The sequence below is a fragment of the Antedon mediterranea genome, chromosome 11 (assembly GCF_964355755.1).
Source record: "Antedon mediterranea chromosome 11, ecAntMedi1.1, whole genome shotgun sequence".
Taxonomy (NCBI): Eukaryota; Metazoa; Echinodermata; class Crinoidea; order Comatulida; family Antedonidae; genus Antedon; species Antedon mediterranea.
This window is the reverse complement of record NC_092680.1, coordinates 16,927,363-16,955,096: the sequence shown is the minus strand read 5'-3', so window position 1 is coordinate 16,955,096 and position 27,734 is coordinate 16,927,363. Positions and strand designations below refer to the sequence as shown.

General features: G+C 30.8%; 1 protein-coding gene across 1 annotated transcript; it reads right to left on the bottom strand.

Annotated features, from left to right (window-relative positions):
* Positions 1-433: 433 nt before the first annotated feature.
* Positions 434-27,734, bottom strand: LOC140062025 (uncharacterized). The gene is made up of 9 exons (XM_072108067.1): positions 27,715-27,734; positions 10,809-10,850; positions 10,033-10,227; positions 9,563-9,625; positions 8,599-9,132; positions 8,362-8,418; positions 6,884-6,928; positions 2,238-6,515; positions 434-438 (listed from the first exon to the last, which is right to left on the bottom strand). Exons 2-9 carry the CDS (start codon positions 10,825-10,827, stop codon positions 434-436), a joined length of 5,196 nt encoding a protein of 1,731 aa, XP_071964168.1. The 5' UTR covers positions 10,828-10,850; positions 27,715-27,734.

The window sequence follows — 27,734 nt, the reverse complement described above, 5'->3', positions numbered from 1 at the left end:
TCAAAATTGACCTGACATTTTAGTAAATTACTTTAGTAAATTACTTTCAATAAAAGTATAATTATTTTATAATCATGAATCATTCCTGATTGAAATGCAAAATGTGCAAAATAGCTCAAAACTATACTCGTTTTGTAGTTACGAATACGACTGGTGATATTCGTCAACACGAATACGAATATATTATATCAGCTCAAAAGTTTCACAAATGTGTGACGTATCCGTTTTCGTTATCGTATTCGTATGTACAGCAGTGATACGGTACATTGATTAACCCATTGATTATGAATAGTTTTAGCAAATACTTCTGTAAAAAAATCACCCAAACAAAAATGAACAGATATACAGACATACTGCCATAACACATAATGGTGCAGTATTAACAATATACTTGAATTTGACAATGTACAGTATTACTACTGTGATCAATGGCTCACCCTACAACAATTGTAATAGTAAAAGTAATTTTAGTAAAAGTAATATAGTTTAAAAGTAATACTGTAATAATAATAATAATATTAAAAACCACCAAATTAACATACATATTATAATGGACAATAACCAAATATTAAATTAGATTATTTAAAAAAAGAATTGTAATTAGAAAAAAACTATTTAATTATTGATTTTGGAATTGTAATGTCATTTAACTACTGTATTATCCTATCTGAAAGGAAAGGTAATTTAAGATCTGAAAAGCCTTAATTAAAAAAAGTTGCAATTGCCATAAATCTTATGAGTTGAATTAAACCTTCTCTAAAATAATTCGGAAAGTTAATCCACTACAGTGGCATTTGAAAAGACATCCTTTAAAGAAAGTAATTGATTACGATTAATACCATTACTTCCGATGTCAAGGTATCTCATACATTCCATCTTTACTCTTTTTTTAATACACTCTTTGATCATATCATTGATAATAACACCTGGTAGACTGCAATCACTGAGATTTAATGTTTTCAGTTTAGGAGTAATAGCAAACTAGATTTGAACTCGTCACTACGGACGAGTTAGGTTATCCGCAGCGCAAAAGCCACGTGCACATCGTACGTTAGAATATTGCGCGCAGAAAAACGATTATGCTATTGAAAAAAATGTTAGTGCGCTCTCTATTTTGTGTCACGTCAAAGTATATACGGTATACACTATATTCTGTATACGTACTACATACAGTGCAGAATAGGTGAAAATAAGGGACCAAAGTTATTGACGCTTTTGGACATGATGACGTCATCATAATTTAAAAAATGGTAGATTATGCGAAAGATAATTGATTGGCCTAGACAATATAACAAAATTGAGGGAAATGGAATACGGATAAGTGGAGATGCGCTCTATTAAATGTGACGAGCTATGACGAAAGAGACAAAAATCCTATATTTCATATTCGAGTGGCCAAATGATGACGTCACAATGTCCGGTTAGCCATATCGATGCATGATTCTATATCTACAACTCATCAACTTCCAGAATGTGTAATTTAAAAAAAGTTCACTTTGTAGTGTACAATCTATGACTGTTTTAAAAAAGGCATAATTTTGAGGAATTTTTGAACTTTTTCTTCAAAAACGCGCGCAAATTGTTCAATTCTACGTGCTCGTATGACGTGATTTTATGTCGAAATTGATTAAAAATTGGTAGAATTACTAGAAAAGGCTGAAAAAACAAAAATCAAGCAAAAAAAAGATGTTTTTGCGCTAATTGCGCACGCGCGCGTAAAAAAATTGCGCACGCGTGGGAATTTTTTTAATGCTTAAAATGACCTGAAACGCGTAGAAAGTTGATTAGAAATTGATTTTACGCATTTTGAAATTTTGAACGCGCGTGCGCGCGTAACTTTCTGTCAAACATGCCATTTTTAATCCATAGAAAGTTTTAGCATGTTATGACTTAAATTTTCACCAAGTTTCAATACAAAATGACTTTTAGTTTTTAATCTATGATCAATCATTGAAATTCATAAAATCGCGCGTAACTTACGTTGCGCAACTCCGAAATCGTCGAAAAGCTTCGCTGCACATCTACAGCTATAGGTCAATCTTATGACAAAGTTATACAATGTTATGTTGAGAAGATTTAGAGATACATGCGCAACAAAATTCTGGGAAAGAAAGAAGAAAAAAGAAAAAAAAGAAAAAAAATAAGAAAAAAAAAAAAAAGGTCCTGACAATAACAAGGGGTTATCCGCCAAGTGCGGATAACCAATAATGAAGTAAGTGAACATCCACTCATTTTACTTAGATCATTATCATCCATACCAAGGCATTCCATACACTCCATATTTACTCCTCTTTGAATACACTCTTTGATCGTATCATTGATAATAACACCTGATAGACTGCAATCACTGAGATTTAATGTTTTCAGTTTAGGAGTAATAGCAAATAATAAAGCAAGTGAACATCCACTCATTTTACCGAGATCATTCTCACTAATATCAAGGGTTCTCATACATTCCATATTTACTCCTCTTTCAATACACTCTTTGATCATATCATTGATAATAACACCTGATAGACTGCAATTCCTGAGTGTTAATGTTTCCAGTTTAGGAGTAATAGCAAATAATAAAGCAAATGAACATCCACTCATTTGACTTAGATCATTCTCACTAATATCAAGGGTTCTCATACATTCCATATTTACTCCTCTTTCAATACACTCTTTGATCATATCATTGATAATAACACCTGATAGACTGCAATTCCTGAGTGTTAATGTTTCCAGTTTAGGAGTAATAGCAAATAATAAAGCAAATGAACATCCACTCATTTGACTTAGATCATTCTCACTAATATCAAGGGTTCTCATACATTCCATATTTACTCCTCTTTTAATACACTCTTTGATCATATCATTGATAATAACACCTGGTAGACTGCAATCACTGAGATTTAATGTTTTCAGTTTAGGAGTAATAGCAAATAATGAAGTAAGTGAACATCCACTCATTTTACTTAGATCATTATCATCCATACCAAGGCATTCCATACACTCCATATTTACTCCTCTTTGAATACACTCTTTGATCGTATCATTGATAATAACACCTGATAGACTGCAATCACTGAGATTTAATGTTTTCAGTTTAGGAGTAATAGCAAATAATAAAGCAAGTGAACATCCACTCATTTTACCGAGATCATTCTCACTAATATCAAGGGTTCTCATACATTCCATATTTACTCCTCTTTCAATACACTCTTTGATCATATCATTGATAATAACACCTGATAGACTGCAATTCCTGAGTGTTAATGTTTCCAGTTTAGGAGTAATAGCAAATAATAAAGCAAATGAACATCCACTCATTTGACTTAGATCATTCTCACTAATATCAAGGGTTCTCATACATTCCATATTTACTCCTCTTTCAATACACTCTTTGATCATATCATTGATAATAACACCTGATAGACTGCAATTCCTGAGTGTTAATGTTTCCAGTTTAGGAGTAATAGCAAATAATAAAGCAAGTGAACATCCACTCATTTGACTTAGATCATTCTCACTAATATCAAGGTATCTCATACATTCCATATTTACTCCTCTTTCAATACACTCTTTGATCATATCATTGATAATAACCCCTGATAGACTGCAACTACTGAGTGTTAATATTTCCAGTTTAGGAGTAATAGCAAATAATAAAGCAAGTGAACATCCATTCATTTTGCTTAGATCATTATCATCCATATTAAGGTAATCCATACATTCCATCTTTACTCCTCTTTTAATACACTCTTTGATCATATCATTGATAATAACACCTGATAGACTGCAATCCTGGAGGTGTAAATTTTCCAGCTTAGGAGTAATAGCAAATAATAAAGCAAGTGAACATCCACTAATTTTGCTTAGATCATTACCATAGATACCAAGGTATTCCATGCATTCCATCTTTACTCCTCTTTTAATACACTCTTTGATCATATCATTGATAATAACACCTGATAGACTGCAATCACTGAGATTTAATGTTTTCAGTTTAGGAGTAATAGCAAATAATAAAGCAAGTGAACATCCACTCATTTTACTTAGATCATTCTCACTAATATCAAGGGTTCTCATACATTCCATATTTACTCCTCTTTCAATACACTCTTTGATCATATCATTGATAATAACACCTGATAGACTGCAATGCTGGAGGTGTAAATTTTTCAGCTTAGGAGTAATAGCAAATAATAAAGCAAGTGAACATCCACTAATTTTGCTTAGATCATTACCATAGATATCAAGGTATTCCATGCATTCCATCTTTACTCCTCTTTCAATACACTCTTTGATCATATCATTGATAATAACACCTGATAGACTGCAATTACTGAGTGTTAATGTTTTCAGTTTAGGAGTAATAGCAAATAATAAAGCAAGTGAACATCCACTCATTTGACTTAGATCATTCTCACTAATATCAAGGTATCTCATACATTCCATATTTACTCCTCTTTCAATACACTCTTTGATCATATCATTGATAATAACCCCTGATAGACTGCAACTACTGAGTGTTAATGCTTCCAGTTTAGGAGTAATAGCAAATAATGAAGCAAGTGAGCATCCACTAATTTTGGTTAGAGTACTAGTACTAAAATCCATAATCATTTGTAATTCTAATCTTACTCTTTGTCTTGTTAAATTGTCTATCACAGTATCAAGTACAACATCTAATTCACTACCTATGATATTGAGTGTAGTTAGTTTTGGTGAATTACAAAACAAGTGAACTAGAAATGAAGAAGTTAATGAACGATCGTGCATACTATACTCTGTCACATCATAATTAAAATTTAGTTTCCGACACTCAGAATTTAGATGTTCAATAACATCTTCATCCCATATTGAAATTTCCCGCAACAATTCATTCTGTTTTGGTACAGCAATCAGAATGTGAGCAAGCATAATGCCCTTTTCTTTAGACAACTTTTCATTACAAATACATTCAATAAGTATTTTAGTACCTAGGCCATTTATAACTCTTAAAAGTTTCATAACATTGGCATCTTTGTCTTTATGATGTATATGATGAAGGCATTTCTTTAATGATGTACATATTTCATTTATACGTGGCTTTATTGATAAATTTGAGTTCCACAAACAGTCATTAAGCGCATTCTCTACTTTAATTATGTGCTCCATTTTCACAAATCTAAAGAGATTGATTAAATTGTGATAATGTGTTACACTATTTGTTATCCAATGATTTAGGAATGTATCAGCCCTAGAACCTAGAAAGCCAATTGCAAACTCCCTTGCTACATTCAAATTATTATTTTCTCTTATATTATCCCATTCTTCCTCGCCTAACTGATGACTTGATTTGGAGAGATAAAATCCTACCAGTGCCTCTACTAATAATTTGTGAGGAGCTGTAAATATTTCTTTAAAACTAGACTTTGAATGTGGTTCGTCTTTATACACAAACCCTAATTTTAGGGCTAATGTCACCATGTCTTTGTTTCCCCTTAGGTTTTTTCTTTCGATATAGAGCTGGTTGATTTTGAGGCTTTCATACAGTCCTCTTCCTATCACAAGCATGGCATCAATTATTGGTTTTGGTGTATCTTTAAATGCATCTATTTTTTCATCTTTCTTTTCTTTATTATACTGATTTAAAATACTTCGAAATACTTCTTCAAATAAAACGGATTTATCAGTTGGCAGATTTTGTTTTTCTTGCCACATAATGCAAATCATCAAAAGTAACATAGGATTCTTACACATTGAATATACATCCCGATGTTTGCCTCCTTTGAATGGTTCAACAAGCTCAAGCTCATTGATAAGAGACTCTCCTAATTTAGGTACTTTAAAATATTCAAAGTATTTCTTTATGTATTTCTCTATGATTTCAGAATTAAACCCTTTTACTTTTACATGCACAACATTGCTTTCATGAATAAATTCATCAATGTGTTCTGGTCGTGATGCGAGTATCACTTTGCAATTTTTTAGTTCTCTTCCTGTGAACAGATTTTTTGGATTATCAACTCCAGATTGTAATTCATCTAATCCATCCAATAATAATACAATCTCATTATCATGATTTGTAATAAATTTTTCAATTAACCTGGGATTTTCTGCTGGAAGATCAGTTATTAAATTGAAATTCTTCAAATTGATTTCTTTTACAATTAAATCTAGAACACCTTTGCTTTTCTCTATGTCTCTAATATTGACAAGAAATACTATTTTACCTTCAAATGTTTTATCTATTTTGTTAGCCCATCTGTAAGAGAAATATCTAAGTAAAGTTGTCTTTCCAATTCCACCTTCGCCTTCAATGAGCAGTTTACATGCAGGTGTTTTCTTGACAATCGCTAAAACTTCATCTAAACCTACTGGTTTTGGATCTGTAATCTTGTTTTGGTTTTCTTTCATTAGGTTAAGATCAGTAAACATGTGTGCAATGTCTACTCTATATCGTGAATGCATAATTGCTGGTTGAAACCGATTGGCTTTGCTGCAAGTGTTCACTTGCTGATCACAGAGATACTTCCTAATTTTGTCATCTAAAAAGCAGAAATTGAACTTTTATTGGTTACAATACAAAAGAAAAGTTAATTAGCATAAAAACATCAGTTTTTCAATTAAAAATATTAGAAATGAGCACTGGTCAACTTAAATTCAAAGAAAATTATAGTCTTTATTCTTATTAATATTATAATTATTTATTTTTATAGTTACCGTATATAATATGAACAGTTTATGTAAAATGTTTAAAAAAGAAATGCACTGTTTGGATTGAATTTTATATTTAGTCACCAAGTCACACATCAATAAAATTGCAAAAACATTAAAAAGAATACAACATTTTGAAATATTATGTTTAAGATAAAAACAATTTTCATTAGTGTATCTTCTTTTTTTTTAAATTTACCTGGACTTAGTTGCCGTTTTTCTTTATCGTCTTCCTCACTATGATCTACAAAAGAAGTATTTTATCATAATAATATTTGTAAAGCTCACACATCAGCTAAAAAATACTGTACATTTTATCATGATCTTTTGAATGTTAACCATGCACCACACCATTACGACCCTGAACTCCTACATAGTAAACGGAACTAGATGATGGGTGGGGTGCGATAGTGACTACGGGCATGCTGAAAGTTAATTAAGCCATTAACTAAATGAGTTTATAATGTGATAATTTTAAACACGTTGTGTTGTGTGTGAGTGTTTCTGTACTGTATTATGTGAGGCCTAAAACAAGTAAATAACCACATAATCAAAACTCAAGAAAAGGTAGAGCTTTGCCACAAAACACTAGCATAATGCGTTAGTCCTTCGTGAGGATTTGTAATCGATGATCAGTAATGGTGAAATAAATAATAAATTATGACTAACCGGCAAACAATGATGTAATTCATATCTTATTTGGATGCAAAAAGACAGATAAAGGAACATAATTTCGAAGTAAATTTAATATAGAATTATTATTAGACATCTCCCCTCCCTGTAATTTGTATCTCCATGTCATGTATCAGACAAGAGGTACGGGGAAATCTTATGAATTTGAGGTGTTTGTACAGCATAAATCGAAGAAGATTCATCCATCCATCTAAATTTTGTTGCAAACCCACAAGTATGAATTCCTTCTGTTATTATTCAAACAATTGCATACCCAGTTTGTCGTTGTAGTAATTCATGTGATTCAATCCATGTCGATTGTGATCTGTGTGCTGCTTCACGAAAAGGTGTATGTTACCACATAGGCCTATGCACAGGACCATTATACTATCAATTTACATTATACTTAGAAACTTTATTCAAGTAGTAAAATAGTAATCGTCTGTGCATCATGTCATTATAATAAACAATAGTAATAATACGCGTTCAAATGACGATATACATGCAGGAGCCGGTTCCCGAGAGAAAGTGATAATTATTGTATAAAGTTAATTTCGCATCACTTTAAGCTATCGCTTCATTCTTTTTCAATATATCGAAGTTTCAGAACAATCCCGTCATAAGCGACGGCTGATTTTAAGTTCTTTATGCATAGTCGGAACAGAATAATAAAGGAAACATGGTTTTAAAATAGTCTCGCCAACACAGACCTGTTGTTGTCTATTTGACAAATAAGACGTGAACCACTCGAGTGCACGCCTAATCTAGTAGTATTGTAGTATTAGTGATCAACAGTATTGAGTAGCACTACTGTATGAAGTATGTTGTTGTTTACCTGGAGTAACTCTGTTTTTATACTATGATGTGCCTAACTGTAAGCCGATTAATATATGAATCGAGTAATATTGTAAAAAAGTATAAAAGCAAACTTATTATTAAAAATAAAAATATATAATTTAGCATTTTTCGGTATAACAAAGTTATAGATATCGGATTTTTATATACCTTTAGATTTGGAGATGGATGCTGCGCCCTCAACTTCCTCATCATCGGTACTATTATCTACAAAATCAGAATTTAATCATTTAATCATTTTGATTAACTATAATTTAAGATAATTCAATTCATATTTGTTTAAATACATCATTACCTTAGTATTACTATTAAATATATTACTATATTTTAATAAACATTTTTAAAATTCTATTTAATTTCTGAAATTGTAATTTACTACTACAATACCATCAATTACGGATTTCTTAGCCAACTCCATTCCATTCTCCTTCAATACTTTTATAAGTGACTTCATTTTGTCTTTGCTCAGTTTTCCTTGAAGTTCTAGATCTAAAATTAAAATCCAGCTGTCTTTGTATTTCTTTGTCAGTGGAAAGTTGTATGTTCCATCAAGAGTTGCTATGTTTTCCTTAGTAAGCACTTTTCCCAGATTCACAAGTTTTATTCTGTACTTCGTGAATGATGACACCTCACGTTCCTTGATATTTTGGAAGGAAGGAAGTTGATTCATAGATGTTGACTCAAAGCCAAATTGCTTAGTTATTTTAATTGTGTCGCACAATAGACTAAGCTTTCGTCGACTCAATTCTCCAGACGCCACTAAATGAGATAACAAGTCCATTGCAGAATTAGCATTCTCCAAAGTATGAACGTCATCCATAATGTCTTTGAATAAAACTCGTAGCATGCCGAGGAGGTTAAACCCATCAAACCATTGTGCAAAGTCTACAATTAACTGTCTGAAGTCTTCCTGTGACAAATCTATAGTTTAAGAACAGAAGTTAAACTATAATTGTACATTGGAAATAGCTATTGTGGGCAATATTGTTTCAATGTTTCATATAATATTGCCAATATGAATTTTTTTCTAAACCACAAGATATTAAAACTATTACATAACTATATTCCAACACCATAATTATTATCTGTTTTCATATGGACAAATAAATATTATCAGTATAATCACTGTAATCATCGAAATAATTATCATAATTTAATGATCATCACCATAATCATTATCTTATTCATCTCTTAATCATTTATGATCATTACCACCTTAATCATCATCCCATCTAACACTCATCTTCCTAATCATCATTATAAAATCATTTTTATACACCATCAGCCATCACAACAACTCTCTACTACAGTCACATCATCATAATTATCCTTTTTAAATATTTGTATTTACCTTTACATGGTTGGATTGGGGAACTGAGTGGTACAGCCTCATCTTTGTCATCCATGCTATTACCTATAAAATCAGAATACATGTTACAACCTAACTATCAAGAAAAAATTCATACTGTTTCAAATCAACATAATTTTGTAGTAGACCAGTGAGAAAACATGCGGGGTGTATTGTCCCTAAAAGAACATGAAAAATGAAGATTTAAAAAAATCAGACTTTTAATAGGCCATTTTGTAGTCTTAACTATTAGGCCTATGTGACATTAAAATTACATATTCAACACCAACAATTTATTTAAAAAAAATTTGTTTTCAGGGGGACAATATATCTTTAATTAGTTTAATTGAATTTAGTTTTTTTTTCAATTGGAGTGACTCCATTTTACCATCTAAGAATAAACCCCTATTATTTCTTTTAATTTATGTGCCATATTGCTAAGAATTATTAATCTATTGAAATGTATTGTTTACTTTGACTTGGCCGCCATTGAGAGCTAGTTGATGCCGCCTGATCTTCATCATCCTTCCTGCTAGCGATAATGGTACTTGGCCACCATTGGGAGGTAGTTGATGTCCCCTTATCTTCACCTCCCTTCTTGCTACAGGCATTTGTCCGCCATTGGGAGGATGATGCCGCCTTATCTTCATCATCGTCATCCTCACTACCTACACAATCAGTAGTTGATAATTAAAAAAAAACTAAGATATAAGTATTGGTTACTATATGCTGAATTTGTAGAATTGGTTAAGGTGGTATGATCTTTAACGTAATAATAAATCCACTGGAAATAAAAGCTTCATGGGCGCCTAATTTATTAAAAGCTGTGCGACGCAAGAAAGTTGCTCTAACTTTATCAACATACATAAATGCATTATTGTGGTGAACGGCAGTTTTATGATAAAAGAAGTTGTCTATTGATTATTGGAGGTATGTTAAGTTTCGTTGTAAAAAGTGTGTTGGTTTGGAATGTATGATTAACCATAGAATTTTACAAAATAGCAGAAAATGGTTTTTATGGTTTTAAATACGTTCTATTTTAATATGTCTTTAAAAAAAGTAAAAATCACTATCATCTTTAGGCCTATTGAGAACAAGTATTTATGTTGGCTTTACTCACCATTGCCTTTACTACTAGAGGAAGTTTCTTTAAATAAAGTATGGTGGCCTAAATAAACTGTGGCAAACATGCACTGTGTGTGTATCCGGTAACCAGAAAATGAATCAATAAGTCAATGTTCGTACTTACCTTCTTCCACATCAGACATGTTTGCAATTTCCAAGAATCACTCTGAAAGACAATAATAACTAATATAAAATATTGGGGAGTGTGGTTGAGGCGGAGGGTTGACCAGCTGTGCATTGTAGCACATATTTTGTCGTTTCTTGCACTTGTGGGTGGGCTATATCTATATGTTTTGTAATTGGCAGAAACTTAAAAATAAATAAAATAAAGAAAATCTTAGTTTGAATGTTCTACTTCATTTAAAATTGTTATTCAGCAGTTTATCTATTCAAGTTTCAAGTTTATTGTTTCACACAATACAATATGATAATACAGAAACATAAATAAATAAATACAATTGTGTAAGGAGGACGCATTAAGCCAATGCTTTAAGTTTGGTCCTCCAGATAAGTAAATATATATTTAATTATTTTATTTAAGTGAGAGAACAAAAAACACTTTCTTTCGTCAAATTGACAAATAAAATTACACAAAAAGGCACAAAAAAGGGAGAAAAAAGAACAGTCTTAAGGCAATTGTGAAATATACTAATGTTCTAAATAGTTTGAAATAATTATTTGTTTGTATTTTGTTTTAAATGAATTTATGATGGGTATTGCTTTTAGATTTTAGATTGAGCGGTAAGTTGTTCCATATATACGGTCCATTGTAAATAAAAGATGTTCTTCTAAGTAATATGGTAATATCTATCGCTATAGACAATTAGTTTTCTCGCTTAAAAGAGGAGTGGAGATATTTCTTGTTGTGTAGGCCTACTTCCAAAAGAATGTCGGTGATGCAAAAGAGAAAAATAGTTTTTAATTTAACGAAAAACTACCGTCAAACCTTGAAAAGAAGCCCACGGGCTTCTTCTTATTTTAGTACTCGTGGGTGGGCTGGCAGTAAAGATGGGTTTCTTTTCGAGAATATTTTTGCAAACTTGTGTGAATTGCTATAACTACAACAAGATTGTTGAGACATTACCTGCCAAGTTTACATTTGTGATCAAAATACCGTGTTTAAACTGTTAAATGAATGTACCATAGATAACTCTTAAAACTATAATAGTAGTAGTGACCCGTACTCAATGACTTAAAATTCTAATTAACTAAATCAATTAACGCATTTTAGGCTAATAATGTTAGAATCGGCCTTTCCCCCAAAAATATCAGCTATATATTTTGATATCGATCGCAACCATTCTGTTGTAAAACGTAGGCCTATTTCCTCCTAAACATTAACAACTTTACTTTTGTGAAATAAACTAATAGAATGGCGTCTTTCCTTCTTCCCCGATACGGATCGATTAATAACAATAATACATTTCCGGTTGGTGTCGTTGAAATGAATACAGTATTCCCTTTTTGTATCATTGTAAATGGAGGTAAGAACAAACTCTTTAGATGTATTACCGAACAACCAAGTGCCCAATCACGACACAACAATTTGTCTGTCACAGTTACAGTTTTAATTTAATCTATTACTGGATCGTTGGGAATTCTGAAAACCCTCATAATGCCTAATTAATAAACAAATGTTTTCTTAAATTTGTAAAATGGTCAACAAATGTATCTTAACATTTCAAATATTCATTTAAAATAATAATAAATTATCAATTCGTGCGAATAAAAATGTATGTTTTGATTTGTTTTAAATCCTACAGAATTTGCATGGATATGTGAAAAAATATATAGATTTAATGATTTGTGTAGCAGCAAAAGAGCATGAGTTAGCAGAGGCGCGCAATAGGCCTTCTGCTGCAGCACAGACCACGTTGTGCGCACAATTAATTAAGGGGGGTTCCGGGTTTAAAATGAATAGTAAAAAATGTAAAATATATTTGTTTGTCTCTTGAACGGTAAAAGTTTCAGTTTATATAAGCGCCCAGTGAAGCAGAACGAAGGCTGTGAAATGAGGCCAGATTGCAAGTGCAGCTACGGCGATATAACACTGTGTTTACAGAATAGGAAATTCGTGAAATGGTCAATGTTCCGACGACTCGTTATCATTAACCATATCAATTACTTTTGTGAAATTATACTTATCTAATGTAATTTTAGTCGGTCTTCCCATTTATAAAGTCAATTTTCTATGAAAATTCATCAAAACAGTGAAAAATTAGATATGTTTGCACTTTACGTTTGCCGATTTTCGCACTGACCAATAGGGAAAGCCTTCAAAATCAATGGGATGCATTCCTGCTGAGCGAGGAGAGCGAGACGACGATACACGTGCTCTACCTGCCCATGCCTGGCATGTCACGTGATAAGCAGATACAGTATACAATACCAAACTGGTCGGGTCGAGTATACCCCGTCTATAATCACAACATGAACGATGTACAGTATTTGGTTGAAGGTCGACTCGACCTACCGGAATGGTATAGATAATATAGCTCGAATGAGAGAGTTGGAATATTTGTAAACATAAGTATATTGCTAATTTTAACAAGCCTATAATACTTTATTAAAAGGCCTGGTAGTATCAATTCGCATATAGGGTCTACTACACTAGCTAGCTCAATTTTTAACTGGGCCGAATCGGCTAGGTCTCCTTCCTACTACCTGGTCTACTTGCTTGATGCAGTATCTGCTTTTTTGGAGAGTAAACTAGGCCTATTTTAGGCCTACTTTTAGACGATCGGGACACCATACGTGCGGACGGCGATCGTACCTTTTTTGCCTCAATATTTACAGCCGATTTTGTAGAATGTTTTAGGTTTAGATTGTTTAGGAGTTTGGTTGATAGGATAGGTTTGGAATCCACCGAGTTTTATTATTATGGATGGGCCAATCGTTTAGTAGGCTAGCTAGGCCCATGATGGGCCCCAATGTTTTAACGTAGCCATCGTGGCATGGAATCCCTAGTCAGAATGGCTCTCGCCCATGAAAACAAATGATTTAGGCTAGGCCTAGCCTAGTACGTGAAGCCGATAATACGATCTGTACTATTCGAGGTATAAAAATAGTATATGATTTAAGACTCCGTAATCTTTACTAAATGTTGTATTTATGTCAAATAAATATATGCTACTACTGTTATTATTACACTTTAGGCCTAGCTTAGAAAATCTACAAAAAATGTATTTCACAATGATCGGGTGGTTGTCGTTTGACAGGGGAGAGAGATTTGAAGTTAACAAACACAACGTACATGACGTCGCGAGTTTGGAATCCACTGATGACGTGATTTTGTGAATATCCAGGTATATAAACTATACCAAATTGGCGAGTAAATCATGTTTTACTTTTTAAACCTCGCAACGTCTGGTTGAAAAGGCTACTCGGACCAATAATTTCTATTAGCCTAGGGGTTATTGCAATTTGGACGTTTCTGATTGGCTGTAGCCATGGACTATATTGATTAACACTGTTCTGATTGGTTGTAGCTTTGAATACATCTTCTCGGAACTCGTCCTTAATACAATAGCAATTTAGCACAGTGTTTTACTATATAACCAGATAAATAATAGGAAACATTTAATAATTTGATAAATGACATTTAAATAGCAATTTAGGTAAATGTCTTTTGAAATGAAATTAAATAAATTATAACCAATTTGGTTAGAGTAAAACACAATGATAAAGAATAGGAAACATTTAATAATATGATAAATTACATTTACATAGCAATTTAGCACTGTGTTTTACTATAACCAATTTGGTGAGAGTAAAACACAATGATAAAGAATAAGAAACATTTAATAACATGATAAATGACATTCACATAGCAATTTAGCACTGTGTTTTACTATAACCAATCAGATTAGAGTAAAACAAAATGATAAAGAATAGGAAACATTTAATAATATGATATATAACATTTACATAGCAATTTAGCACTGTGTTTTACTATAACCAATTTGATTAGAGTAAAACACAACGATAAAGAATAGGAAACATTTAATAACATGATAAATTACATTTACATAGCAATTTATCACTGTGTTTTACTATAACCAATTTGGTTAGAGTAAAACACAATGATAAAGAATAGGAAACATTTAATAATATGATAAATTACATTTACATAGCAATTTATCACTGTGTTTTACTATAACCAATTTGGTTAGAGTAAAACACAATGATAAAGAATAGGAAACATTTAATAATATGATAAATTACATTTACATAGCAATTTATCACTGTGTTCAGGCCCGTATGCAGCATTTATAATGGGGGGGTGCGAGCGAAGCGAGCAACAATGGCTGGGGGCCAGGGGGGCCCCCGGTCGCGATTTTTTTTTTCGTACATAAGTTGGGGACCCCTCATGAAACGTCACAAAATAAACATGAATAATTCATCAGTTAATTTTTTTGTTCCGTGTCTACCCAAGCGTACGTATAGCTAAAAGTGATTACAACTGCGATACGATTCTTTCTAGACCTAGGATTCTAGGTCAATTCATGTGATTGCCTTCTCGCACTCTTCTTCACACATACACCAACCTATGCAAAATGTGTCGAGGCTAATCGACAGCTAGGCAAGACACATTCAACTAAATAGTAATTAGACATAGCCCATAGAAAGCTTAGACCCACAAGAAGAATGTTTATAATTTGTGTACTGTAATTTTTTAATTCTGCTATTTTATTATCAAACAATATGCATGTACTCAAAGGAACTTTAAAAATGCGCGTATATGAACACACATGAGATGGAAAGATTAGAACCACGAGAATAAAAAATGTATTTTTGTGTAATGTAATTGTTTAAATTTGCTGACTTATTACTCGGACTGTGTCATACCTAACAGTAACACACACGTCACACCCACACAGACTACTAGAATAATAATTAGGCCTTATAGTATTAATAGAAACTATAATTTTAACACGTAATTCTTTAGTAATACAATAATTATATTAAACACTCTATCATAAACTAAAGGCTGATTATTTCGACAATCCACACAAAACGCCGCTATTTTATGAAATCGCACGCCGCAACCACAGCGGAGATAGGCCTAGAATCGTATCGCAGTTGTGTCGTGGTAATCACTTCTTGTTGTTATACGCTTGGGTGCACACGGAACAAGAAAATTTAACTGATGAATTATTCATGTTTATTTTGTGACGTTTCATTAAGGGGTCCCCAACTTATGTACGAAAAAAAAAATCGCCCCCCGGTCAGGGTCCAGGGGCCGAAGGCCCTGGAAAAATTTGCGTTATTTGACGTTCTAAAGACTGATGTAAGACTCTCTGTTGTGGCTTGGGCTAGTTGAACGATGGACACCAGAACTTAACGCTTTCATGATGAGGCCAACTCAGCAGGGGTGGCGCCAGGATCTTCCCGACGCGGGGGCTACATTCCCCGACAAGGGGGCTATGCGAGCGAAGCGAGCATCACTAGGCTGAGGGCCAGGGGCCGCCAAGGGCCCCCGGCAACGCGTTCTAGCGTCATTTGAGGTCTTTTTAATCAGATTTAGGGTAGCCATTTTTTCCATTTTTTATAATGCATAAATAAAATACTGCGTGCAAAAAAACGATGCGCGATGACTGTTTCAATCCATATTTTTCAATTTAAAAAATAAAAGTTCAAAGAAAATTTTGAAAAATAGAGTTGGAGGTCCCGGAAATTGGACTTATTATACTTCAAAACATGAAAAAAAATATATAAGTCCCTATCATGGGTTGTGACTACTGAGCTAAGAAATGTTTGAAAAATAGAGATGTTAGGTCCCGGAAAATGTACTTCTTGTTCTTCGAAATATGACCAGCTTTATTGTTGGGGCTGAGCTAAGAAAATGTTTAAAACTAGAGCTGCAGGTCTTCAAAAAATTGCATTTTATACTTTGGAAACATCAGGCCTAGAGGCTTAAAAAACGCAAGCGTAGACCTTTTTCAGTCGGGGAAAAAAGTTTATTCCTCCCAGGTGTATGCATGCGTACCATCTGGACTTCCGAGTGGTGAGAAATTCATGACATACAGGATATTGAAAATGTAATAACTATAGCTATAATGTTGGCTAAGCGAAAATGGCATGTTTTTTTGTTTAGTAATGGATGAAAAATTTATTTTAGGTGCCCGACGGTACAGAAGGTTACTTGTAAATTAAAAAATTGGTGAACAAACGAACAATTAACATAATTCGTTTTTGCTGTAGTGTAGCGTACGTCGACGCAGTACACGACGTAACCGTCGGTAAACTTCGCCTGGAAAATAACACATTACACATTTTGGTCCCTGGATGAAACTTGATATCACGCGTCTCAACCCAACGTTGAACGATTCGTACAAAGGGATACCGCCAGACAAGTGCGTACCTAGCTATTGTTTAGTAGTAAGTTAGATCGCTGGCAATAATGAATGCATATAAAGTGCATAATATCACTCTGACGTACTCTCACGGTCAATGAAACGTCGCGGTTTTCTAGGCGCTGAAGCTAGCTACGAAGTGAACGCGAACGCTTTTTACTGTATATTATATTCCCCGACAAAAAGTACACGTGTTCCCTGACGTTAAGTTGTCTGTATTTCTCCAGCAAACACTTTACCGCGTACATGAAGCGCTAAGCTATTACTTGTCGTCACATGATCGACTGCGCATGTTTTACATCGAGTTTGTAGTCAGTTCAGATTCCGTAATTTAATTACCGGTATTTTTTCATTTTATATTAGCATATTTTTGTTTGTATACCATTGATAATGTAAATTTTGTATATATATAATGATATTGTCTTTAGTTAAACAAGACAAGAAAAAATACCAACCGAGGAAAAAGTGGACCTTTTGGGACTTGGGGGGGTGCGTCTGCACCCAACGCACCCCCCCTGGATACGGGCCTGGTGTTTTACTATAACCAATTTGGTTAGAGTAAAACACAATGATAAAGAATAAGAAACATTTAATAACATGATAAATGACATTTACATAGCAATTTAGCACTGTGTTTTACTATAACCAACTTGATTAGAGTAAAACTCAACGATAAAGAATAGGAAACATTTAATAACATGATAAATTACATTTACATAGCAATTTATCACTGTGTTTTACTATAACCAATTTGAATGAAATTAAATAAATTATAACCAATTTGGTTAGAGTAAAACACAATGATAAAGAATAAGAAACATTTAATAACATGATAAATGACATTTACATAGCAATTTAGCACTGTGTTTTACTATAACCAACTTGATTAGAGTAAAACTCAACGATAAAGAATAGGAAACATTTAATAACATGATAAATTACATTTACATAGCAATTTATCACTGTGTTTTACTATAACCAATTTGAATGAAATTAAATAAATTATAACCAATTTGGTTAGAGTAAAACACAATGATAAAGAATAGGAAACATTTAATAATATGATAAATTACATTTACATAGCAATTTAGCACTGTGTTTTACTATAACCAATTTGGTTAGAGTAAAGCACAATGATAAAGAATAGGAAACATTTAATAACATGATAAATGACATTCACATAGCAATTTAGCACTGTGTTTTACTATAACCAATCAGATTAGAGTAAAACACAATGATAAAGAATAGGAAACATTTAATAATATGATATATAACATTTACATAGCAATTTAGCACTGTGTTTTACTATAACCAATTTGGTTAGAGTAAAACACAATGATAAAGAATAGGAAACATTTAATAACATGATAAATTACATTTACATAGCAATTTATCACTGTGTTTTACTATAACCAATTTGGTTAGAGTAAAACACAATGATAAAGAATAGGAAACATTTAATAATATGATAAATTACATTTACATAGCAATTTATCACTGTGTTTTACTATAACCAATTTGGTTAGAGTAAAACACAATGATAAAGAATAAGAAACATTTAATAACATGATAAATGACATTTACATAGCAATTTAGCACTGTGTTTTACTATAACCAATTTGGTTAGAGTAAAGCACAATGATAAAGAATAGGAAACATTTAATAACATGATAAATGACATTCACATAGCAATTTAGCACTGTGTTTTACTATAACCAATCAGATTAGAGTAAAACACAATGATAAAGAATAGGAAACATTTAATAATATGATATATAACATTTACATAGCAATTTAGCACTGTGTTTTACTATAACCAACTTGATTAGAGTAAAACTCAACGATAAAGAATAGGAAACATTTAATAACATGATAAATTACATTTACATAGCAATTTATCACTGTGTTTTACTATAACCAATTTGGTTAGAGTAAAACACAATGATAAAGAATAGGAAACATTTAATAATATGATAAATTACATTTACATAGCAATTTATCACTGTGTTTTACTATAACCAATTTGGTTAGAGTAAAACACAATGATAAAGAATAGGAATTTAATAATATGATATATAACATTTACATAGCAATTTAGCACTGTGTTTTACTATAACCAATTTGATTATGGTAAAGCACAATGATAAAGAATAGGAAACATTTAAAAATATGATAAATGACATTCACATAGCAATTTAGCACTGTGTTTTACTATACCAATTTGATTAGAGTAAAACACAATGATAAAGAATATGAAACATTTAATAATATGATAAATTGCTAGCACTGTGTTTTACTATACCAATTTAGTTTTGGATAAAGAATATGAATTTAAAGAATGGATATAATATGATATGATACAATATGATTTTCTCCCAATTAGTAAGACATTTTGGAATACTGCGTGCGTAGTGCACCTAACAAGATCATGTTCGCTATTTAAAACTCACATTTTAAAACCGTAAACGCATAAATTTGCGGACATACTCGTAAAACACACTTCCAGAGATTTAATAATTTTAACAGTACTACAAAATCCATAATATAAAGTAGTATAGATTTGTACAAAAAGAGCAGAACAATTAAATTAACTGTCATTACATCTACTGAACTGTCTCATTACATCTACTGAAAAATTCATCGCGATGAATTTATTTATAATACACCAATCCGATCACACGCAATTAGTATGGAATACCAGTTTAGGCGATGATAAAATCGCGTCGATGATGCAATGAAAATTGCGTCGATGTGATGAAAATTGCGTCGATGAATATAGTATTGATGTAATGATGTGATGAACATTGCGTCGATGAAAATTGCGTCGATGTAATGAAAATTGCGTTAAAATGTGATGAAAATTGCGTCGATGAAAAAAAAAAAAATTTTCATCGATGCAGTTTTCATCGATGAAAATTGCGATCTCCCTGCCGGTATGATTTGAATATGATGTCATGGATGCTGGACATCTGGATTTTATGTACTGAACTGGTGGATTAACGGAAGCAATTAGCTAGAAGATATAATGTGTCCGAAAGGACAATAATGGATCCATTGCTAAAATGTGTTGACAATAAATCACTAAAATGTTAATCAGTGCATATATTTCAACATTGTTTTAGTGCGCGATCACTGTGCGCTTGTCTATAACGCGCGCTAGTGCAAGCGGTAAAAATGTTTATCATATCAAAATATTCAGAAACCGTCAATTTTTAGCAACATAATAACATTATTAACATCATTATTAACATCATCATTTACTTTACTAGTAGTCATTTTCATCATTGATTGAATTAAAACCATTTGGAACTTTCATAATCAATTAAATTCATCACATCAATTTTCATCGATGCAGTTTTCATCGACGCAATTTTCATCGATGCAGTTTTCATCGACGCAATTTTCATCGACGCAATTTTCATCGATGCAATTTTCATCGACGCAATGTAAATTGCGTCGACGCAATCTACATTGCATCGACGCAATCTACATTGCGTCGATGCAATTTTCATCGACGCAATTTCATCATCGATGCAATTTTTATCATCGCCAAAAACTTGTGTAAAACGGCGTTCCATAAGTGACGAATCGCATATTCGCCGTTTATTGTTGAGGCGCGTAAACAGTGTGCGCAATGCACGTTTTCTTCCCATGACAAGACGAATCGATATTCGACTCTTCGTGTGACGAATAATCGCCAAATTATAATTAATATAATTAATTAATGAAATAAGATACGCAGTTGATGTTTGCATCAATTGTTCTTTAGAATAAATACTTTCGAAATACAAAACAAAAAATGTGTGGTGAGTGACGATATGTTCAATCATGGACCTATAAATTACTAATTTATAGGTCCATGATTCAATATCTGTAGCTTCAATTCAAACATAATGTAACAGAAAATTCGAAGCGTAAAAAACGTTCGTTTACACAACATTTTTTTTTATACTTTATTATTGATTATTATATTATACAGGAATACTATTTATTTCCTCATTTCTACCCAAGAATAAACAATTTTTGGATACAAAACTTTATGTGAATTACATTACCAAAATATTAAAATGAGGATAAAAAAACATCGCGTAAAATACTCGTACTCAAAAGCTTCTGAAATTTGTAGATATATGTCATGAAAAAGAAATTTGACATTCCCAATAATTTTTTTTTGCCAAAAATGTAATTATATGAAACATACAATTTACATAGTTTATCATTGTTTTTTATTAGAACCAATAAGGTTACACAGTTAAACATAGTGATAAAGAATAGATACTTGTTAGGTTACTACCCTACCCTCTAGTTTGAAGCGACATTATAAATTCATCGAGAAAAAAAACGTATCGTATTCAGAAACGTTTGACATTTTGTATAGATATGTTCAATAAGACAAAACAAATTATAAATTTCAAGACAAATCGATGATTTCCATTATTTGCATTTCTAAAAATTCACACTTATGAAAGACCATACATTTTCAACATTTCCCTTTTTCTGTGTACCGAGTTTAGAAACTTTTTGAATACCAGACGTATTTTTTTGTGATGCTTTTTCATTTGAATTGTAGTATAAAATGTAATTGAAACGAGATAAAAATCATACAAGACATGTTATAATAGGTTGCTCTATATACATAACAAAATTAGTTCTTTTTTTTTTTGGTAAGAATCGCCAATGAAGTAGAAAGTTATTTCAGATGTAGTGTGCATTTATACGTCATTAATAGTAGGCCTAAAATATAATATTAAATATTATAAAGAATATCAAACATTTTATGTTATGAAAAATAAAATTGACATATAAGTTTATCATTGTGTTTTACTATAACCATTTTGGTTAAAAGTTAAACACAGTGAGTGATAAAGAATAGAACTGTTTTAGTTTATTTAACCCTAACCCTAGTTTGAAGCGATCACATATTTAATATTCATCGCTAAAAATACGTATCGTCTTGAAAAACGTTTGATATTTGGTAGATATGTTCAATATAGGTTCTTACATCTATAATGCAAAAGAAATATCCTAATAGTTTTATTTTGATTTCTGAGAATCATCAATGAAGTAAAAATGTGTTGGAAATGTATTGTCTTTCATAAGTGTAAATGTTTAGAAATGCAAATTATTAAAATCACGAATTTGTCTTGAAACTTTATTTTTTGTTTGTTTTATAGATGTAAGAACCTATTGAACATATTTACCAAATTTCAAATGTTTCTGAATACGATACGTATTTTTTCGCGATGAATTAAGTATGTGATCGCTTCAAACTAGGGTTAGAGTTATATAACCTAAAACAGTGTCTATTCTTTATCATTGTGTTTAACTGTGTAACCAAATTGGTTCTGTAAAACAAGATGATAAACTATGTAACTTGTATTTATTATTATTACATTATATGTATCCTATAATGTAATATGAAAAATAAAATGTACATAGTTTATCATTGTGTTGTACTAAAACCAATGTGGTTAAAAGTTAAACACAGTGTTAAAGAATGGAACTGTTAGGTTTATTTAACCCTAACCCTAGTTTGAAGCGATCACATACTTAATTCATCGATAAAAATACGTATCGTCTTAAAAAACGTTTGAAATTTGGTACATGTTCAATATAGGTTCTTACATCTATAATGTAAAAGAAATATCATAATTTGTTTTATTTTGATTTCTGGGAATCATCAATGAAGTAAAAATGTGTTGGAAAATGTATGGTATTTCATAAGTGTACATTTTTAGAAATGCAAATTATTAAAATCACGAATTTTTTGTGAAATTTATATTTTTTGTTTGTTTTATAGACGTAAGAACCTATTAAACATATCTAACAAATTTCAAAAGTTTCTAAATACGATACGTACTTTTTCGCGATGAATTTATTATGTCGCTTCAAACTAGGGTTAGGGTTATATAACCTAAAACAGTATCTATTCTTTATCACTGTGTTTAACTGTGTCACCAAATTGGTTCTGTAAAACAAGATGATAAACTATGTAACTTGTATTTATTATATTATTACATTATATGTATCCTATTCTTTTCATAACGTTTAGATAATAAGATATGTTTAATATAATATTTTGCTATGTAAATAATATCATATAATAAATGTTTCATTATCATTGTGTTTTACTGTAACCAAATTGGCTATAGTAAAACACAATACTAAATTTGTATGTAAATGTATCATATTATTATATGTTTCCTATTCTTAATTTGTGTTTTACTGTATCCAGCACAGTGCTAAATATCATTTATCATAGTTAAAATGTTTTACTCTAACCAAATTGGTTATAGTAAAACACAGTGATAAATTACTATGTAAATGTCATTTATCATATTATTAAATGTTTCATATTCTTTATCATTGTGCTTTACTCTAATCAAATTGGTTATAGTAAAACACAGTGCTAAATTTCTATGTGAATGTCATTTATCATGTTATTAAAATGTTTCCTATTCTTTATCATTGTGTTTTACTCTAACCAAATTGGTTATAGTAAAACACAGTGCTAAATTGCTATGTAATGACATTTATCATATTATTAAATGTTTCCTATTCTATATCATTGTGCTTTACCATAACCAAATTGGTTATAGTAAAACATTGTGCTAAATTGCTAGCTATGTAAATAATCATTATTATTAAATGTTTCCTATTCTTTGTCATTGTGTTTTACTCTAACCAAATTGGTTATAGTAAAACACAGTGCTAAATTGCTATGTAATGACATTTATCATATTATTATATGTTTCCTATTCTATATCATTGTGCTTTACCATAACCAAAATGGTTATAGTAAAACATTGTGCTAAATTGCTAGCTATGTAAATAATCATTATTATTAAATGTTTCCTATTCTTTGTCATTGTGTTTTACTCTAACCAAATTGGTTATAGTAAAACACAGTGCTAAATTGCTATGTAAATAATCATTATTATTAAATGTTTCCTATTCTATATCATTGTGCTTTACCATAACCAAATTGGTTATAGTAAAACACAGTGATAAATTGCTATGTAAATGTCATTTATCATATTATTAAATGTTTCCTATTCTTTATCATTATGTTTTACTTTAACCAAATTGGTTATAGTAAAACACAGTGCTAAATTGCTATGTAAATGTCATTTATCATATTATTAAATGTTTCCTATTCTATATCATTGTGCTTTACCATAACCAAATTGGTTATAGTAAAACACAGTGATAAATTGCAATGTAAATGTCATTTATCATATTATTAAATGTTTCCTATTCTATATCATTGTGTTTTACTATAACCAAATTGGTTATAGTAAAACACAGTGCTAAATTGCTATGTAAATAATCATTATTATTAAATATTTCCTATTCTTTATCATTGTGTTTTACTCTAACCAAATTGGTTATAGTAAAACACAGTGCTAAATTGCTATGTAAATGTCATATATCATATTATTAAATTCCTATTCTTTATCATTCTGCTTTACTTTAACCAAATTGGTTATAGTAAAACACAGTGCTAAATTGCTATGTAAATGTCATTTATCATATTATTAAATGTTTCCTATTCTTTATCATTGTGTTTTACTTTAACCAAATTGGTTATAGTAAAACACAGTGCTAAATTGCTATGTAAATGTCATTTATCAAATTATTAAATGTTTCCTATTCTATATCATTGTGTTTTACTCTAACCAAATTGGTTATAGTAAAACACAGTGCTAAATTGCTATGTGAATGTCATATATCATAATATTAAATGTTTCCTATCCTTTATCATTGTGTTTTACTATAACCAAATTGGTTATAGTAAAACACAGTGCTAAATTGCTATGTAAATAATCATTATTATTAAATGTTTCCTATTCTTTATCATTGTGTTTTACTCTAACCAAATTGGTTATAGTAAAACACAGTGCTAAATTGCTATGTAAATGTCATATATCATATTATTAAATTCCTATTCTTTATCATTCTGCTTTACTTTAACCAAATTGTTTATAGTAAAACACAGTGCTAAATTGCTATGTAAATGTCATTTATCAAATTATTAAATGTTTCCTATTCTATATCATTGTGTTTTACTCTAACCAAATTGGTTATAGTAAAACACAGTGCTAAATTGCTATGTGAATGTCATATATCATATTATTAAATGTTTCCTATTCTTTATCATTGTGTTTTACTATAACCAAATTGGTTATAGTAAAACACAGTGCTAAATTGCTATGTAAATAATCATTATTATTAAATGTTTCCTGTTCTTTATCATTGTGTTTTACTCTAACCAAATTGGTTATAGTAAAACACAGTGATAAATTGCTATGTAAATGTCATTTATCATATTATTAAATGTTTCCTATTCTATATCATTGTGTTTTACTATAACCAAATTGGTTATAATAAAACACAGTGCTAAATTGCTATGTAAATAATCATTATTATTAAATATTTCCTAATCTTTATCATTGTGTTTTACTCTAACCAAATTGGTTATAGTAAAACACAGTGCTAAATTGCTATGTAAATGTCATATATCATATTATTAAATTCCTATTTTTTATCATTCTGCTTTACTTTAACCAAATTGGTTATAGTAAAACACAGTGCTAAATTGCTATGTAAATGTCATTTATCATATTATTAAGTGTTTCCTATTCTTTATCATTGTGTTTTACTTTAACCAAATTGGTTATAGTAAAACACAGTGCTAATTGCTATGTAAATGTCATTTATCAAATTATTAAATGTTTCCTATTCTATATCATTGTGTTTTACTCTAACCAAATTGGTTATAGTAAAACACAGTGCTAAATTGCTATGTGAATGTCATATATCATATTATTAAATGTTTCCTATTCTTTATCATTGTGTTTTACTCTAACCAAATTGGTTATAGTAAAACACAGTGCTAAATTGCTATGTAAATGTCATATATCATATTATTAAATTCCTATTCTTTATCATTCTGCTTTACTTTAACCAAATTGGTTATAGTAAAACACAGTGCTAAATTGCTATGTAAATGTCATTTATCATATTATTAAGTGTTTCCTATTCTTTATCATTGTGTTTTACTTTAACCAAATTGGTTATAGTAAAACACAGTGCTAATTGCTATGTAAATGTCATTTATCAAATTATTAAATGTTTCCTATTCTATATCATTGTGTTTTACTCTAACCAAATTGGTTATAGTAAAACACAGTGCTAAATTGCTATGTGAATGTCATATATCATATTATTAAATGTTTCCTATTCTTTATCATTGTGTTTTACTCTAACCAAATTGGTTATAGTAAAACACAGTGCTAAATTGCTATGTGAATGTCATATATCATATTATTAAATGTTTCCTATTCTTTATCATTGTGTTTTACTCTAACCAAATTGTTTATAGTAAAACACAGTGCTAAATTGCTATGTAAATGTCATTTATCATATTATTAAATGTTGCCTATTCTATATCATTGTGTTTTACTCTAACCAAATTGGTTATAGTAAAACACAGTGATAAATTGCTATGTAATGACATTTATCATATTATTAAATGTTTCCTATTCTTTATCATTGTGTTTTACTCTAACCAAATTGGTTATTGTAAAACACAGTATATTTTACCTCAACAACATCGCCGCAAAATTGTTTATACGTTTATTTTGATTGGCTAACTAAAGTACGGTCTAATGAATATTGATATCAGAAGATTCCCTAGCTTAGTGAAAAAGTTTTATTACCAAAAATATGCTGATTACGTCACTACCGGAAGTTGTAGTCTAGCATGATGCAGACGCAATTGATTATGTACGTTTGTTAAACATATAAAAAGCTGTAAATTACCACAAAACGACAATAGGAAAGAATTCAAAGAAATGCCCTACGTGTTCAAAATCATTGTTTTAATATAGTCTGTATGTATAACTAACAATTGACCTTGTGGAAGAGCGTATAAATTTAATTTAAAGTAAAACATGATTTACTCGCCAATTTGGTATTGGATATATAGCTCGAATATCTCATGAATATTAATGAGCTTCCCTAAGCTGCTGAAAAACAGACTTTCCATGAATTTACCCTAAAATGTATATGAAATTAATTTTTTTTAATTTCTCGTTATTACTTCTTCATTCTGACATGTCTATATTGTTATGATATTTTTTATTTAATAAATAAACGATATTTAAAAGCAATTTTAAACCCAGAATCCCCCTTTAAGCAGACCGTGCAATGCCGATAGTATCTTCAATCTTTATCCAGGAAAAATGCACGACACAAAATAAAATTGTAACGCAACAAGTTCCGTGTTAGAAGAATTACGGAGGCCTATGTATGGACCATGGCAGCAGGGAAGTACGAAAAACTATACCGTCAAACCTTCAAAAGAAGCCCAAGTGCTTCTTCTAGTACTCGCGTCCTGTCAAGATGGGCTTCTTTTCGAGATGGGCTTCTTTTCAAGAATACTTTTACAAACTAAAGAGGGGAGACTCTTAAAACTATAATTTAGTGACCCGTACTCAATGACTGTACAATTCTAATTAAATAAATTAATTAACGCATTTTAGGCTAATAATGTTAGAATAGACCTTTCCTAAAAAATATTAGCTATAGGCCTACATATACTGTATCGATCGCAACCATTCTGTTTTAAAACATAGGCCTATATATTCCTCCTAAACATTAACAACTTACCTTTGTGAAATAAACTAATA

What these genes read in the sequence shown, in the direction of transcription:
- LOC140062025 (XM_072108067.1), bottom strand. An exon ending in TCAATGGCGGCCAAGTCAAA is followed by an intron (nt 9,626 to 10,032) that starts GTAAACAATACA and finishes CTGATTTTATAG; the next exon opens with GTAATAGCATGGATGACAAA. An exon ending in ATCCATCTCCAAATCTAAAG is followed by an intron (nt 6,929 to 8,361) that starts GTATATAAAAAT and finishes CTTCTTTTGTAG; the next exon opens with ATCATAGTGAGGAAGACGAT.